At 40.6% G+C, this 17590-nt stretch overlaps 6 protein-coding genes across 6 annotated transcripts; 3 read left to right on the top strand and 3 right to left on the bottom strand.

Annotated features, from left to right (window-relative positions):
- Window positions 1-514: 514 nt before the first annotated feature.
- On the top strand, window positions 515-1891 carry Cbr-dhod-1 (the record flags this gene model as incomplete). Its single annotated transcript, XM_045244002.1, has 3 exons — window positions 515-1119; window positions 1170-1565; window positions 1612-1891. 3 exons carry the CDS (start codon window positions 515-517, stop codon window positions 1889-1891), a joined length of 1281 nt encoding a protein of 426 aa, XP_045092568.1.
- A 234-nt stretch (window positions 1892-2125) lies between these two features.
- Cbr-cytb-5.2 lies at window positions 2126-2601 on the top strand (the record flags this gene model as incomplete). The annotated part of the gene is made up of 2 exons (XM_002639407.1): window positions 2126-2218; window positions 2266-2601. 2 exons carry the CDS (start codon window positions 2126-2128, stop codon window positions 2599-2601), a joined length of 429 nt encoding a protein of 142 aa, XP_002639453.1.
- A 219-nt stretch (window positions 2602-2820) lies between these two features.
- On the top strand, window positions 2821-3139 carry CBG04049 (the record flags this gene model as incomplete). The annotated part of the gene is made up of 2 exons (XM_002639408.2): window positions 2821-2854; window positions 2904-3139. The coding sequence occupies 2 exons, from the start codon at window positions 2821-2823 to the stop codon at window positions 3137-3139; spliced, it is 270 nt and encodes an 89-aa protein (XP_002639454.2).
- A 255-nt stretch (window positions 3140-3394) lies between these two features.
- Window positions 3395-5468, bottom strand: Cbr-unc-37 (the record flags this gene model as incomplete). The annotated part of the gene is made up of 5 exons (XM_002639409.1): window positions 3395-3553; window positions 3648-4395; window positions 4464-4650; window positions 4704-5343; window positions 5388-5468. 5 exons carry the CDS (start codon window positions 5466-5468, stop codon window positions 3395-3397), a joined length of 1815 nt encoding a protein of 604 aa, XP_002639455.1.
- Window positions 5469-6240: 772 nt separating this feature from the next.
- Window positions 6241-12924, bottom strand: CBG04051 (the record flags this gene model as incomplete). The annotated part of the gene is made up of 10 exons (XM_045243979.1): window positions 6241-6309; window positions 8017-8188; window positions 8234-8325; window positions 8544-9325; window positions 9368-9864; window positions 9914-11577; window positions 11620-11697; window positions 11730-12212; window positions 12248-12682; window positions 12733-12924. 10 exons carry the CDS (start codon window positions 12922-12924, stop codon window positions 6241-6243), a joined length of 4464 nt encoding a protein of 1487 aa, XP_045092569.1.
- A 202-nt stretch (window positions 12925-13126) lies between these two features.
- Cbr-hrpf-1 lies at window positions 13127-16490 on the bottom strand (the record flags this gene model as incomplete). Its single annotated transcript, XM_045243974.1, has 6 exons — window positions 13127-13409; window positions 13456-13534; window positions 13953-14203; window positions 15295-15920; window positions 15964-16364; window positions 16412-16490. 6 exons carry the CDS (start codon window positions 16488-16490, stop codon window positions 13127-13129), a joined length of 1719 nt encoding a protein of 572 aa, XP_045092570.1.
- Window positions 16491-17590: the final 1100 nt, after the last annotated feature.

The following is a 17590-nucleotide window of genomic DNA, read 5'->3' as shown; positions in this document are numbered from 1 at the left end:
TACCTCTTTATCAAGTCCTTATCAAATCGTTTTTATCGCCGCAGACAAATCATTCTGCAGGAGAATCGATGTTTCATGTGAAATTTTTGGCCTAAAACAATCGAATGTAGGAAAATGATATCTGATCATTTTCCGTTGAAATGTAGTTTTTTCCTTGTTAGATTATCGAGTATCTGTTCGCCCACTGACGCTCTAGGATTCTATGAAATATGGACTGGAAATTACTATAAACACCTCTAAAAAAGATTCAGAAGTAAAAAGCCATTTTCAAGACACAAAATTTCTGGGTTCTGCTTCTAAAGAATTTTTCTTCCAGGCCTCAGCTGGGTGTAACTCCTCTCCCTGTCTCTTCCAGCCGTTCTTTCAACTGGTACTTCATTACGAAGAAGGAGATTTACAGGTTCTAGATTTCACACCAGAACAGGTTTGTTTTTTTCAGTGCCGTTGAAAAATAAATGAACCTTCAGCTCGAAAAGTTTGTTATTGGTTTGAAAAAGTCCTGCAGCAACGAACAATGAATCAAAACGCCGATCGCAAATACATTTATCCCAAACTTCCCCCCGGTGCCATCAGCAAATCCACTGTCATCGTTCTCGCAACTGGCCTTGCAGGATATACGGCTCTCGAATTACTTTATGGATCAGAAACATTCTATAAAAAGGCAGTGATGCCAATGGTTCATAAATTTGTGGATGGTGAGGATTCACATCGATGGGCAGTGCGAGCGGCTTCGTGGGGACTGTTACCTCGTTTTGGATGGAATAGAAAAGAGTATCCAGAATTGAAGTGTGAATTATTCGGAAGAGAATTCAGAAATCCTATTGGATTAGCAGCCGGATTTGATAAAGATGGCCAAGCAATCACTCAACTCGCCAAAAACTCTGGTTTTGGTCTCATTGAGATCGGATCAGTCACTCCGATTCCGCAACCAGGCAACAATCGTCCTCGAGTTTTTCGATTGCTAGAAGACGAAGGTGTTATCAATAGATATGGATTCAATAGCGATGGAGTTGGAAGAGTTCATCAAAGAGTTCGAAGCGCTAGAGATGCGTGGGTACCCGAACAATATGCTTATTTTGGAGTTAATCTTGGAAAAAACAAGCTGACAGAAGACGCCAAGTAAGAAACTTCGAAATCTCTTAATATTGATAGTTATTGATATTTTTAAGATTGGATTACGAAATCGGTGTTAATTATTTCGCTCCTCACTGTGACTATTTGGTGCTGAATGTCTCTTCCCCAAATACACCGGGACTCAGGAGTATGCAGAAGAAAAGTGATTTGGAGAAACTTTTAGCGTATGTGAAAGAATCACTTGATATGCACAAACTGGAGAAAAGACCTCAAATTTTCCTTAAAATTGCTCCTGATCTTATCGATTCGGAAATGAAGGACATCGCACATGTCGTTACAAACAAGAAGTTTGGAGTCGACGGAATAATTGTGTCGAACACGACAATAGCGAGACCAGATTATTTGAAATCTGAGAACAAGGCAGAAACGGGTGGACTGAGTGGTGCTCCAGTAAGAGAAATCAGCACAGAATGTATCCGTAAAATGTACAAGTGAGTGCTGGTTTGTTGTTTCTGGCGCTACGTTTTTTGTATTCAGACTCACCAATGGCCAGATTCCGATCATTGGGTGTGGAGGAGTATTCAGCGGGGAAGATGCTTATGAAAAGATTCGGTATAATCGAAGAAATGCAATTGATTCCAATTATAACATTTTTAGTGCCGGAGGCAGTCTAGTTCAATTGTATTCTGCATTCGTGTACGAAGGGTTTCCAGTTATTGGAAAAATCAAGCGGGAATTGTCAGAATTGCTCAAGCGGGATGGATTCGCGCATGTATCGGAAGCAGTTGGAGCTGACCACCGACCGAAACAAAATTAGATATATCTGAAAATATTATGTTTGTAGTTTTTGTTCTTTTTGAAGTTTGCCTATCATTTTTATGGGTTATTATCCCGATGTTGATCCTTTTCAAAAATTGGGTTTTTCACAAATGAAGTGTTTTATTTTAAACTTAAAGCTGTTATAAGTAGATTTTGGTTACTAACCATTCATGATATCATTTTGCTTCTTGTTAACCCAAAAAAAAAATTTTCTAAACAGGGTTCATCTAAAATGTCAGAGCTTCGTGTCATTTCTCTCGAGGAGGTTTCCAAACACAACTATGAAGGCGTTGACAAATCGTGCTGGATTGTCATCTCAGGAAAGGTGGAGAAACGATCCTACGGTTTTAAGAATAATCCTAATGTTTCTAGGTTTACGATGTCACGAAGTTTCTGAATGAGCACCCCGGAGGTGAGGAAGTTATCACTCAGTTGGCTGGAAAGGATGCTACCGTCGGCTTCCTTGATGTCGGACATTCGAAGGATGCCATTGAAATGACCAAAGAGTATCTCATCGGACAATTGCCAGAGTCCGAAGTCTCGAAGTCAGAGAAAACTGCACCGAAAGTTGCTCAGTCTAAAGGAAGCCAATCTTCTGTTCTCAAAGACTTCACTGACATCATGACATCTCCAACTTGGACCAACTTTTTGATTCCAACAACCATGGGATTGATCATCTATACGGCTTACAAGTTCATTTTTAACTAAATTCCAACTATGTCAAAAGTCTCCGAATGATCTACCACACCATCCCATTGCTTCCTATTGCTTTTCGGTTATGATATAAATGTCTCAATTGTGATAAAATAAAATGCTTTAATTCATTCAGTATTTAAGAAATTGAAACGGTGAACACTCCTTGCAAGTACTCTTGGAAGCATTTCATTCGCTTCGAGTTATAGTTTAAGCGAAACAGTTATAGGTGGAATGATTCGTCAATTATCTCGCCTAACATCAAGTAGTATGTTTTCTAAACTTAAGGGTTCTGTACAAATGTACATTTCTTTAAGTTTCATTGCGCCGTTTCTCGGACAAACCGAAGCAAAGTCTAAAGGAAAAAGCAATGGCCAACAAGACGCCAAAAGGATCGCTTGATAAAACAGACGTGCCGCAGTACGAAGATCCTCATCTGAAAAAGCATCCAGGTGGCGTGAATAAGAAGACCGGCGAAGTTGGTGGACCAGCAGGACCGGAGCCAACTCGATATGGAGATTGGGAGCGAAAAGGACGTGTGACAGACTTTTGAACAGAAGTTAAACCGAGCTCGTTTATTCAGTTTAGACCATCCACATTTAAATGCAAGTATAATAAAGTTTCAGTGACATAGTACATAAAATAACAATGTAACGCTCAATCTATAAGAAATAAAGAGTTCAGGAGGAGGAAAGAGGAAGGGATTGTAAAAACGTCGGTGAGAAGGAGAAAACTGGTGAAGCATTATACGATTATCGTACTTAAATTTTGAGTATCTTGGTTGCTGGGGGGGGGGGGGAGAATTCAGTTAATAGTCGATTGAATATAGAGTTGCCTTCTTTTCTCCAGATCCAGTCACAATGAGGGAATCATCAAAGGAAATGTCGCACGACAGGACAGATGTATTCTCTTTCAGTTGGAAAAGAGAAGCTCCGTATGGTGTTCGCCAAGCGTTCAGCGCGTTGTCCTGAAACTCGAACAGAGGTTTATATTCAAAGAAATCGTAAAATAGGTTTGGTAGAGGTTCGAGGTCTGACCTATCCAATTTTAGTCTCACATACCTTTCCAGTAGAAATGAAGAACTTTCCAGAATGGGCGAACTTTAAAGACAGTACACAGGATTCGTGTTGGGTTAGCTGATATTTTTCTTTGCCAGATGTTGAGAGAACTTCAACATTATTGTTTTCCATTCCAACAGCCACCCATTCATCATCTGGACAACATCCCAAAGAGAAGACTTGACTGTTGAAATCGTATTTGGCTAGTTCGACACGTTGGCTCATATCCCAGCAGCGGACAGAGTTATCAAGTCCACCTGACCAAAGTTTTGTTCCGTCATTAGAAAGATCAAGGCATGAAGCTCCGTCTTGATGTCCAGGAAGAGTGCAAACCTTCTCTTTATTGTGAATATCATAGATGAGAATGTTTCCATCGGCTAAGCAGGCAAACAAGAGTTTCTCATCTGGAGATAATGCGAGAGCATAGCAGGCTTGGGACTCAGTTTCCAAATCCAGAGTCTTCATTTGAGTTGTAAGATCCCATAATGCAACAGTACTGGCTTCTCCACCAATCAGAAGAGTTTTTCCGTCTTGGAACAGTTTGCATGAGCGGATGTAATTGTCTTTGAGACACTCGAGGGTTGCAATACATGGTCGGCTGACAGTTGAGGTGGAAGTGAGATCAGATTCAGTTATATCCCAAACTTTGACACAACCCTTTCCACCAGTGTACACTCTTGTGTTGTCACGAGCGATCGTAGCTGCACAGACAACTTCTCCATGATTTAGTTCCATTCGTTTCTTGAGACCACTGAAACATTTTGTATTATTAGCTATTCATACTTATTGAATCAGAAGGGAAAATGTATGAATACTTACGTCGGTATTCCAGGTCCTTTCTGTGCATCTGGTGGGAATGTGGTAGGTGTTGGGATGCCGTTATCAACAATCTTGAAAGAATAAGCTGGTCGTCCTCCCATTTGATTCATAGCAGCAGCCAATCGTGCTGAAGTGTGTGGATCATTGAAAAGATTGAATCCTCCTGCTTGTCGGAGCATGTTCGGATCTGAACGGTTTAATCGTGTGATAGTTCATAATGAAAATTGTCTAAAATCTTACTGAGTCCAGCTAAAAAGCTCATCTGCTCTAGCGATTGCAGATTTCCAGGAGGCTGTTGTTGTCTTCCTTTCGCCGAGTTCGAAGCAATGCTCGGTGTTGATGCTCCAGATGAAGCAACACTATTTGTACTATCTCTCCCGTTTTTATGAGTAGCACCGTTAGCTGTGGTTGGATTATCGTCGTTCGTTACGTCGATTTCTAGCTCTCCGTCATCAGGTTCTTCCAATTTAGGCTTTTTCGCTTCAGAGCCTCCAGATGATCCAGCGACAGCGTCTGCACCGTTTCCTTGGGCGAACTGATTGAAGAGTTGGCTCATTGCTGGGTTCATTCCGAATGGCATATTTGGAAACATTCCGAGCATTCCAGCAGCTACTGGTGGGAATCCTGGTGGAAGAGCAGCACCATTTCCATTTTCTCGTGGCGATGAAGCGGATTTGAAGGATTCCAAGGCAGCAAGACAGCTCGCCTGGTGCTCCGGAGAGAGCAGTGGGCTCAGCGTCTGCATGATGAAGTCTTGTAGACGTTTGTTCATTTCCTCTGCTCTTTTGAGATCTGCACGCATTGTTGAAGACACTTCTGCGTAAGTCATGAAGGATCGGGTCATGTTCTCTTTCTCCATATTTATCTTTTCAAGCTCACTCTGCAACGAATAATCATATTCAAGTCAGTTAACTTTTAAATTACCTTCTGCTGGCTCAAATGCTTACTCATCTCAGAATGTTCTTCTTTGATCCGCTCAAGACTATCCAAATAGGAAGGCTTCATTTCGTCAGGAATGAATAGATAAACTGGAATAAAAATAGCTCTTGGGTTTGACGGATAAAGCGAAAATTCGATTGTTCACAGGAAGAGAAAGAAGACGTAGAAGATGAAGAATGGAAGGGAAGGAAGGAGAAGACAAAAAAAAGACAAACAGCGTGCGATTCGAAGAGTACATTAGACAGCGAGGGGTAAGAAGAGAGTGAGAAAGAGAGGGGAGAGAAAGACTGAGGGAGGATGAGAGGCGCATTAATTGCAAAACTACTGGTCATATAGCCCCCTTGCCTGACGAAAAGGGGTAGAATAAGGCGGTATTGGTGTCGAACCGAGGACGAACGCGCACGAAGAATGGGGCACCGGTGAGGTGGTGGAAAAAAGAGAGAAGGAAGGGGAAGCAGTGCGCGGAATATGTCCGATGGAGCATTGTTGTCTGAAGAGAGCTGAAGAAAGGGTGAAGAGCGGTGACTATGAACGGTAAGACTGTGAACGTCAGAAACACTTCCGGTTTGAACATCACTAGTCATGTAGCAGGTTAACAGATAAGTGTGAATACGGTAATATGAATAGAAACGAAAGTTATAAAATATGGAAACCTAATTACGAAAATTACATCAGCCGGTTCGATCTATACTCAGATATTCCAGTGGTTGTCGTATAGACTGAAACCAACTTATTAGAACAAAATTGAAAGCAATAACAGAATAGAACGATGTGCAAATAAAATATTTATAACATTTTCTTGAGAGCATATAATTAAAGAGTTTTTGACATAGTACGATCAGAAGACTGGGCTGGTTCCTCTCGAGATATCTCTGGCTTCATAATCATCTTCCGGTTCTTGCTTTACCTATAAATAAAATTGATGACGTTACAAGGAAAGAGCACAAATCTGCGCTTAGAATGTAGCCGTCAAGTATAATCGCGCGGAGTGGCATGGCTTTGGTCCTTCAACAACACAAACATAGTCGTAAAGAGATGGACCTATCCCCCCAGATTGGTTGAGCGATAATTGGGAGTGCTGAGCGTGTAACAGATGGTGGCAGAGGATATGTTCACATTTGTTTGCATTTGCGATTCCCACACAGCGGTCATCTTGACACAATAGGAACGGGTGTGGCGTTCTGTGTTTGATCGTTGTTGGTTACTTAGGTTTAGAGAGTGTGAATAAGAAAATACGAATTATAACATCTGACATCATCTGATAACATCAGTGGTCCCAAATTAACAATACGCGTGTGTAGTGGAATGAGACTTACCGTAAAACCTCTAATAGAACGACACCCGGAACGTCCACTTTGAGCCTATATATCTCACTTCTTTTGAAAGGTATCAAAAAGTGGTTAACTAGTAAAATGTTTATCAGGATATCAGCAACATTTTACTAGTTAGCCACTTTTTGATATCTTTTGCAGAAAATGAGATATATAGGCTCAAAGTGGACGATCCGGGTGTCGTTCTATTAGAGGTTTTACGGTAACTGTTGTATCAAAGAAGATAACCTTCCAACTTTTTACATAGAGCCAATTTATGCCGGTGAATATCAAAGATATAAACAAATTTTCAACTGATAAATAGTTTATCATAATATCACAAGCATTTTATCAGTTGACACATTCCCGATATCTTGCACAGGAGTCAATAAAAATTAGCTCAAACTTTACAGTGTGAAGGCCCTTCTGCTATTATATTTTACGGTAACTTCAATCATTTCGAAAAAAACTACATATCCACTTGGGTTCAAGGCAGCGGGCCAAAAAAAAGCGCCCCAAATGACTTTTAGGCCAGAAGAAATTCAATAACTTCAAAATTGACGTGGATTTGACCTAACTAATTTTAATCAAAGAGTTGCAACGCGTGATTTTTCGCCCAACAAGCTCGGCAAGACAAGACCCTAATCTGCACACTCTACGTTGATTTTTTTGACGTTGGTTTTTTTGACCCTCTACGTTGATTATTTTTTGACGTTTTGGCATATATCTTAAGAACGAGTGATTTTCGGACTATCCTCCAAGAGAGTTTTCTTCCCGACCCAAAATTCTGGATCGATTGATATAAAAATCTCAAAAATTTTATAATTAGCGGACGCCCCCTTTAAAAGTTTGATCCTCAGCCATATCATTCAGAAGCGAATTTTTTCTAAAATCTCACGTTTACTGGGGCGAGATTTCTGACCCGTTGTCTTGAACCCAAGTGCATACCCGTTCACTGTCTTCATAAATAGTTGGGGGATACCATCTTAAAATATGATGTGTCTTTGTTGCCTATCCTCATAATAGTGACATGTCATACTATGATTGTTGTCCGTTCACGACATGTTTAACGAATCAAATTATGGGTATGAACTGAGAGGAGAACATCTGTCATGTTCTTAGGTTTATTTGGAAATGCGACAGGGCAAGTCTAATATCTTTACAGACTCGTATTACGCCTGTTTGTGAGATGACGCCCTAAACTTTTGCAAAAGAGATTCCGCATAAACTCAATCAACCAGTCTTAAGTGATGTTTTTCCTTTCTTCCGGCTATAAAACTGCCTAATAAAAATGACAAACGCACCTCATTGACTGTGTGTTCTGCTTCTCTCGGCTCTTCTTCTCGTTCTTGCTCTTCTGGCTCTTCGGAGCTTCCTGCATTCGTCGTTGCCGCCGTTTCTGTAGTATTTTCTTCGGTTTCATTCATCAACTCTTCATTCTCGTCGCTTTGCTCCCTGCGACGTCTTTTGTGAACTCTGAACAGACAACAAGAATACTTATTAAAGTTCGCGATAACTCACGGCTCCCGAACTTCATCGTTGGTTTCCCCGCTGAATTTGCTGCGGAGAACTGCCATGTCTATACGGAAATCACGATAACCGATCGAGTTATTCTAAAAATTAGGAATGATATTCAGTACATTATCATGAAACAAAAACACTATTATTCTGGTTCAAAGAATCGGAGATGTGGAAGAGGAACGCCGGTGGTTGAAGGTCCCTCAACGACAACTACCGTAACCTAGAAATATTTTTATTTTCCGTATTTTAATTGGCTACCGGCGTTTCTTTTTCATATCTCCAATTTTTCGAAAATCGAAAAAAAACCCACTTTGATTTGCAAATCGAAACGTTCGTCTTTGATCAGCTTGCAGAGCACTAAAATTCCATGTTGGACCGCTTCTCTCTCATGAGAAAATTTGGAAAAGAGCTTTTCATCTCTCTTCGATTTCGCATATCTCGTCTTCTGTGAAATTTTCTTCTTCATTTCTTCCTTTCCTTTCGAGAATCCAATATGATCATCAACCATGGCCAGAATTGGTCTCAATTTCGTTTTCACCAATTCAGCAAGTAGATCAACACTCTGCCAGTCTGACATAGATCTTCCCCAGCCTTTGGTCAAGTTTTGAAGCAAGACAACAGACATCTGAATTGTGGTGAAGTAGCTGGTTAACACTTCTGTGACTCGTTCCTGCATCATTTTGTATTGAACGAAAATTTGAAGAGCTCGGGACACCAATTCAGTTATTTCCATGCATTTGGTGAGAAGTGAATGCAGCATCCCATCAACTGAAAAATTCAAGCAATAATAAGAATCACAATTCAAAAACTCACAGACTGGTGGCTTCACGAAAAAGTCTTTCTGAAATCCGAATGCTTCTCTAATCAAAGCCAGCGATTTTTCTATGTAGCTGAACTGAAACTCGAATGCAATATTGAGTGTTGTTTTTGAGATGAAGTGATATTTGATGTCTTCCGATTCTTCACTCAAAAACTCTAAAACATTTTCCATGATCACAATCATCTCTTTCGATGAAGTTTTGTCAGATTCAGCACAACGAAGACTACAAGTTGTGATGAATTTACAGTAGTCTCGAAGCATTTGGTTGTTATCTGCAAGATTGAAAATAGACATGGAATTGGTCCTCTACTCACAAAACGTTTCATCCTCCAAAACTTTGATGATGCGTACGAAAAGGTTGGACCACACTTTCACATTCTTGGCCATGCCTATTGCAGCGGAAGCTGCCCTCAGAATGGCCCTTTCTTGCATCTCGTACTGCGCTTTCGGTTTCTTATCTTCTTCAATTTCTTCGTTTTCAATTTCAAGAATTTGTCGGAACAAACGGCAAGAGAGGAAATGAGCTTGACGAAGCTGAAAACCCAACTGTATCATATAAGTGAGAATTTGAACAGTAAATACCGCAAGAATATTTGGTTCCTTTCTCTTTCTACTAGTTTCCTCATCTTCTCCTTCTTTCTCCTCGAACCATGACATCGTAACCCTAGATGGTGCTTGCTTATATTTGATTCCAAGAAACTCCAAAATGTTAGCGTAACTTTCCATAGCAAGGGTTTTCATCGGATTTCCCATTTTTATTTCGCTTGCCCATGGCGAGCATTTGTTTCCAACATAGAAGTCAATGAGACTTCTGCAAGAAAAAAAAATTTATATTACTGAAACGCTATCTTAAAACTAACTTCGATAGCGAAATCAAACTATTGGTTCCAGAAAGAATCGAGTGGAGTGGACGATACTCTTTGACAAGATCAGTTGACAGAACTTTAGTTCTTCCAATCGCCCATTCAAGAAGCTCCATTTGAACATCCACTAACATATCCGAACTAGCGTTGGTGCTATCCGCATCCGGTTGTGATATCAATCGTTTCATAATGGAAGCCAATGTTTTTGCACTACTAAGGATTTCGGATTCAGAAGTGTCCATCTTCTCTTCTTTCTCCTTCTCTTTCTCCGTTTCCTTATCTTTCTCTTTCCTGACTGTCTTTTCTTTGAACAAGCGATCTAATTCATTCTTCCTATTCAAAAGTATCACAAGCTTTTCAATATCTTCTTTAGTTCCCATAGCTTCAAATCTTCGCCATATGTGCTCGATTAGTACGTCGTAAGAGCTCAATATCATTTGAGAAAAAAGAAGAGAAGACCTTCCGTTGACAGTGCCAGTAGTCCACTCAGTATTTCTATCCAATCCCATATCTGTTGCATCACTTCTCATTGCATATTCGACCCAGGTCTCCATCTGATTCGCTCCTTGTCTCAGAAGCACTTCAGTACCTTCCAATTTAAATTCCGGATCAAATGAAGACAATTCACTTATCAGACATTCCAGTGTCTGAATAAGATGAGGGACAGGTTCGACAAGGTATACCTGACTTCCGTTTGTGGTCGTCATATCGCTTCTTTTCCATTCCGGGACCGTTTTAGAATGCGATACAATCATATCCAAAAATTGATTGAGCATTGTAGATGTTTGAGTTGCTAACTCGCAAATTCCGTCGTACAGAGCAATTTTCGTTTTTGCCGGTTGCCACAAACATCTTCTAACGATTCCGATCAGCTCGAGTCCAACAGCTTGATCGACATTTTTCTTACAGCCCATACTATTCAATGTTTGTGTACTAAACGTTCCAAATGATTGAGACATCGAATGATCGAATTGTCCACCGCCTCCATCTTCTCTTCGTTTACTCACACTACGTAGGAGTAGAAGAACGATCGGAACCGCAGAACTGACTGTTGATTCACAGAGAAGATCCTTTTTGAGACTTTTGAAAAGCGAATTCCTCAATTGTGGTCTTGTATTGATGATTGGAATGAGACATCTGATGAGAGAAACAGCTATATCTCTACGCATTCGACAGACGTAGTCGAAAAGTCCATCGATCAGTCTTGAGTTGTTTAAAATCTCCACTGAGCACTTTCTAACAAGTTCTCTTAAGACATCTATCAAAACCAGTGCGGATGAATTGCTAGAGGACGACGCAATAGCTTTGAAAAGATTGGAAAGATGGGTTCCCATATCCACCTGAGCCCTTGATACAGTAATAAGAAGATCTCTACTAAGTAGCCAAAGCGCACATCCATCAGCAACACGTCCGTCTACCACAACAACCTGTTTTTGGTAAGCTGGGGTATCAAGAAGAGAGAGCATCAAAGAAAACATCGGTCGACTCAGAAGTTGTCGCAGATAATCGTTTGATATCAGACTTTCCGAAATGATTCGTAACTGGAGATCCACCAGACGGAGGAGACGACCACATGCAATATCTGAGATCCATACACAATCCTCTGCTTGTTCACCTATTCTCCATAGTCGCTGTAGTGATTTCTTCATGTCAGCCATAGCCTGAGAAAAACTATACGAAGAATATCAAAGAATTACACTTACATCATTCCTATCCAAACTGCATTGAATCAGAGAAAAAATCAATCCAATCTCACTACTCAGGACTCGATATTTTTCGTTCTGAAACAATTAACTACATTATCAAAGATGACTAAATTAGGGTTTACTCTGATTAGAAACAGGAATTTCCGAGCGGATTCCAAGTTGTTGCTTAAAACTCTGTGTCCCACAAGAACGCTTTGCTCCAAGTCGCTTGATAGTTCTCTCCTGTCATTCTTCTCCTTTTCGAAATTCTCATCAATCTCCCATGCTCCGATAACTCCGGTCCACAGCCTTGTCAATTTGTCTTTCTCAGTTTTCGTGGTGAGGATGATTGATTTCCACGTCATGATTCCTCTTCTCTTTTTTTCCAGGTCCAGATGATCAGAAGACCAGTCGATTCCAATTTCTAGTGCAATCACTTCGTCACAAAAGCGGTCAATACAGAAAGTTTCAGCAATTTCAGAGAGCAGTTCGAATGCATTCACATCTTCGGTGAGTTTTAGCCATTCAAATATGATATTGTCAGCAGTCTCTCTTCCAGACAAGAGATCATCATTGTAATCCAACTGAAAGAAATGTATGTTTTCAAGCAGCTGAAAGACCGAGTTTCCTATGGAAATTAACAAACCTGCTCTACATCCTGGATTTTCTTGATCAAAACAGCCACAAAATCTTTCCACCTCTGATTGAATGATCTTTTCGCCGAATCGTCTTTTACTCTAATATTTTCTACATTCTCCGCATCCGGCATTGTCTCGATAAACCGCTCATTTGCTTGTTTCAAATCGGATGAGATATAATTAACAAGTTCAATGAGCACACGATTCGGAGCATCCTTCAATTGCACCATTAAATCATTGTACATTCCAAAGAAGTTTGGAACTGAGATATCCGCTTCGGTAAGTGCCCGCATCATGAATTTCATTGAATTCGTCGAGATGGTTTCAGTTTCACTCGATTGGGGTAGAATAGGCAGTAATGTGAATATAGCATGAATGAATTCGAACAATTTGGTACCACGATCATCAGTGCACATTTGGATTAGTAACTTCTGGAGTGATTTCTGAAAAGGCACTGGACGTTTACCGGAAAACTGAGATTGATATCGCATACCCAATTCTGTTCATGATTGAGCATACTGATGCTTTTACGAACGGCATTTTTCGATGTCTCAGAAACTTCATCAAGCGAGTTCTGATACTTTTGCCGAAAATTGATAAGAGTGTCCACGAATTTTTCTGTTCGTCCGCTTTTACCCGGTTGGGTAGTTTGGGTGAGAACTTGGGACATAATGACAGAATCCATCTAAACAGCACAATACGTATTTTCAATGTTAGGTGAATGCATAACAGAAGTACGGAGACGAAAACAGTATGAAAACATGAACAAAAAAAATTTGTCAGGCGAATTGAATAAATTAGATTTATTAAAGATTGATTGAATTAAAAAAAAGCAATTTGCAGAACTGATTATAATTTAAAACGGGTGTTTAACTTGAAGGACTTTTTTAGTATCTTCCATTGTCTGGTATCATCTCTATGTAACGTTCTCCCATGTATTGCTTGTCCTTCATCAGAGCATCGTCATAGTCCTTCCGACTGTAGAAAATAACCCGAGCATCTCCGCTTGGACGCTGGTATTGGCTGTCGCGGATGAGCTCGACTTGATTTGGACGAATCGGGTGGAAAAATTCGTAGACGTCAGTTTCAGTGGCACGGAATGGTACGCCTCTCATGCGTAGAACGAAGTGTTGATTATTTGGAGCAGCATGGCTACCGTAATCCCGATCTCTGAAACGGATAAACATTTAAAAAACAATCAACTTAGACAACTCACCTCCCATATCCGTATGGATCCGGTCTGGAATATCGATCATCCGGACGTCCGTATTCTGAACGGCGCAAAGCTCCGCCAGCTGAAAAAATTAAGAAACGTTTCCGGATGGTTTATATAAACTGAAAAACACTCCCTGGCATGAATTGTAGTGAACATGTTCTATATCCCAAACTCGACTTACATTATAAAATTGGTGAGCATACAAGAACCATGCCCTCCGCCCTTATTCCCAAGCCCGCTGGAACTAACGAAAATCGCTTTGATAAACGTCATGTGGAAATTTTTTATATCCTTTGTCCATCACTATGAATATTAAAAAACCATACCATCAGACTGAGGAACCGTTTTCACTGCTGTCAACCTTGTCAGTTCTGACCACGGACAATCATGATATAAAAATCAAGTTCTTGGGTTTATCAACCTGTTACACAATGCTGTATCGACAACAAAGATGTTCCCCTCGTTAAATATCGCCCGCCTTCACATCGTCTGCTTACCTTCTCTCTGTGCGTACGGCTCATTGGTATAACTCCCACTTCCGAAGCGATCTCTATCGGAAGCGACCGGTCCTCCAGCCCTACTTCCTCCTCCACCTCCAGTTGCCCAAGAATCTCCTCCCGAATAAATGTCCCGCGAAACAGGAGCCGATGGAATTCCTGGTCCTCCTCCAGCGCTAACATGTCCCGATTGCCCTCCACTAGAACCACGCCAATATGGGTCCCTCGAAGTATAGCCATCATCCGGATACCTAAATGCCCATTAAAACATTAAATCGAAAACACTACACACAACAATTCTGAAAGCAACAACCATCCTAAAACTTCATGATCAAATTTGGTATCTACCAAGCAACCAATTATGCCCAATTCGTCGATCCCCCTTTACCATGGACTATCGCGCGCCCGTTTTTTTTTGCTTAAATGCGCTCTAACGCGGTAGTTAAACGGTAGTTAAACGCGCATTCTGAAAAATGAACTTCTGGGTCGCTGCGCAGCTGTGCCTGCATTAAATCGAAAAAAGGCGCGAAAAAAAATTTATCTTGCAAAACGTTCCGGAAAATTCACCGTATTTTTATGAATATTTAGTTTCTGACATTTATTCTGAATTTTTTGTACGCAACACATGAAGACGCTTTGCAAATTTCTATGAAGTTTTACCTAGTCGGAGCATATTTTTGAAAAAAAATCTGATTCTCAACTCCATAGGTCCCAATTATCTAGAATGCTCAGGACAACATGCACATAAAACGCTCGGTAGTCCATGACTACATGCCACACACCACTATAGGAGTCCTTTTTCCCTTTGAGTTATCCAAGTCAATGTCCAAGATAGACAGACACACAGACAGGCAGAAAAGTTGGTAAGAAGTAGAGGATATCGTAAACGCTCTAATATATACTCTTCCTAATTGGATGCCGCCCTCTAATAGAACATTCTGTGAGTTGTGCCCCCCCCCCCCCCGAAAAACAGAAAGCCACCTTCCGATTGAATGTCACTTCAAATAATAATTTACGATTCACCAGATTATCAATTTGTTGTTTTTAGGAAGAATTTTTATAGTTTTGTGTTTCCGGAAAAAATGGAGCCGAATAATAAAATGCCACTTTCAAATTGCATGCCGCCCTCTAATAGAACGTTCCCAAGCTATATATACATATATATATATATATATATATATATATATATATATATATATATATATATATATATATATATTGAAAACTAGAATTTGATGGTATTGAAGTGCTCACGGTATATAGCTCGATATTCCAAACTTTGCCTTTCAAAACCTCCCATCGACCATGAAACTTTTAATCAAAGTATGAGAAATCCACATACCTTGGTTCTTTGGCGTAAGGGTCCATTGGAGCTCTCGAATCTCCCATGCGCGAATCAGACATTCTCGAGTCTCTTGGTGCATCTCTCGAGCCTCTCATATCTCTGGCATCTCGAACATCTCTAGCGTCACGTGGATCTGGAGCTCTGTCCCGCGCGTAGCTATCATAGGTTGGTTTTGAGTCGTAGTTGTCATAGAAGCCAGTTGCAGAGGGCTGGCTTGAGTATGCTGCAGCCGGTTGTTGATAAGGGTCATAAGGCGCTCTAGAGCTAAAATCCGGAGCTGGTGCTCTTGCCCTACCGTAAGGGTCTTCTGGTTCCGCACGACGGTATTCTGAAGCACGATTGTAACTATCCACTTGACCGTATGGATCATAGGCTCCTCTCGGAGGGCCACTGGGTGGAGAAGAAACAAATGGAGACGGGCCTATTCGTGGTACGCGAAGTCCATTGTCGTCAGCGAATCTCGAAAGCTCACGTTGAGTTGCTTCGAAAACTTCGATGTATCGATGTCCGATATTTTTCATGTGCCGCTGTTTCGCTATTTGAACACTTTCCAGTGAATCGAAGACAACGTAAGCTTCGCCAGCAATACGTGCTCGTTGTTGATCAGGAAGAAGAATACCGTCCTGAAAAGTTTAATTCGTAAAAGAAGCGACTAAAATAACTTACGCGAACAATTGGCAGAGGAGCGAGAAAATCGTTGATGTCACGGATGGTTACCGAGAACGGTAATCCTCGAAGCCGAACAATTGGGTCTGTGCTGGGACCAGTACGTTGACCACTTCCCCTGTCGGAAAATCGATCCCTGGGTGGACCACCACCGCGAGGACGGAAATCGTTACGATCACCACGTCTTCTTGGAGGTTCATCCATTGGAAATACTTCGATGTATCTGTAACCTTTGTTAGATGATATTATAAATCGCTCCCAAATGACAAACCTGCTACCCAAATGCTCACGATCCTTCTTTAATGCTTGCCTGTAGTCGTCTTCATTGGTGAAAGTGACGGTAGCATCCCCGCTAGTACGCCCATTTCGTATCGGAATATCCAAACTTGCTATACCATTGTCTTCAAATTCAACGTTTCAATAAAATATACTCTCGACACAGACTTACTTCCAAAGAAATCTCTCAGATCTTGTTCAGTAGCTTCCCATGGCAATCCTCGGCATTGCACTTGAAATTCGGTCGACATTTCTGAAAGTTTCTACAAAATTTGACATTCCGTTCAAAGAAAACCAGAAGAGCGGCTACTAGAATCTTAGAAAACAATCAAAACGGACTCAGAAAAAATAACAAGTTTTCGACCCGATTCAAATTGTTTGTTTGCTCGTAACGTTCTGTGCATTGCCCGCATTGTCTGCAAACACTAATTGTATACCGTACTATAACGGAAATTGTACTCGTGCTCTCAGCGAGTCTTCTTTTCAAGGGGGACTCCGACCAAAAAATTATATTTGATTTTTTTGTTTCAAGATGTTCTCGAAGTAAGGTATTTTTATAATACTAATACGAAAAAATTCAGAAAAAAAGTCGAAGTCCCTGAAAAACGCCGACAAAATTGAAGCGCCGCTCAGTTCTCGTCAACGAGGGACTATAAAAATCTTGAGTTCGGCCACGCGGCCACACATTTTTCGATCCAATTTTCGCCATTTTCAGCCGTTTTTTTCTGTAATTTCTGTAAGAATGAAGCTGTTTTATTAACTATTATATAAAGACGGCAAAAAAAGTGTGTTCAAGTCAACATTGATTACACGAGCGATGGATAAGCGACGCTGTCCGTCAGAAGAAGTAAACATTTCGTTTCCTGCAATTTTACTGCCAAAATTGTCGCCCATAATCTCAATCCATTTCACTCTTTCAGTTTCATCAGAAGTAACAATGATGAACTTTCGAACAGGCTTTTGGTCACATCAATACTGACAGCGTCGCTTCTCCATCGCTCGTGTAATCAATGTTGACTTGAACACAGTTTTTTTGCCGTCTTTATATAATAGTTAATAAAACAGCTTCATTCTTACAGAAATTACAGAAAAAAACGGATGAAAATGGCGAAAATTGGATCGAAAAATGTGTGGCCGCGTGGCCGAACTCAAGATTTTTCTAGTCCCTCGTTGACGAGAACTGAGCGGCGCTTCAATTTTGTTGGCGTTTTTCAGGGACTTCGACTTTTTTCTGAATTTTTTCGTATTAGTATTATAAAAATACCTTACTTCGAGAACATTTTGAAACAAAAAAATCTAATATAATTTTTTGGTCAGAGTCCCACTTTCAGTTCTCTTGAGAGCTCTTCGT

This window comes from Caenorhabditis briggsae, assembly GCF_000004555.2.
Source record: "Caenorhabditis briggsae complete genome, chrI, whole genome shotgun sequence".
In the NCBI taxonomy this organism is placed as follows: domain Eukaryota; kingdom Metazoa; phylum Nematoda; class Chromadorea; order Rhabditida; family Rhabditidae; genus Caenorhabditis; species Caenorhabditis briggsae.
This window is presented reverse-complemented; position numbering and strand designations above follow the sequence as displayed.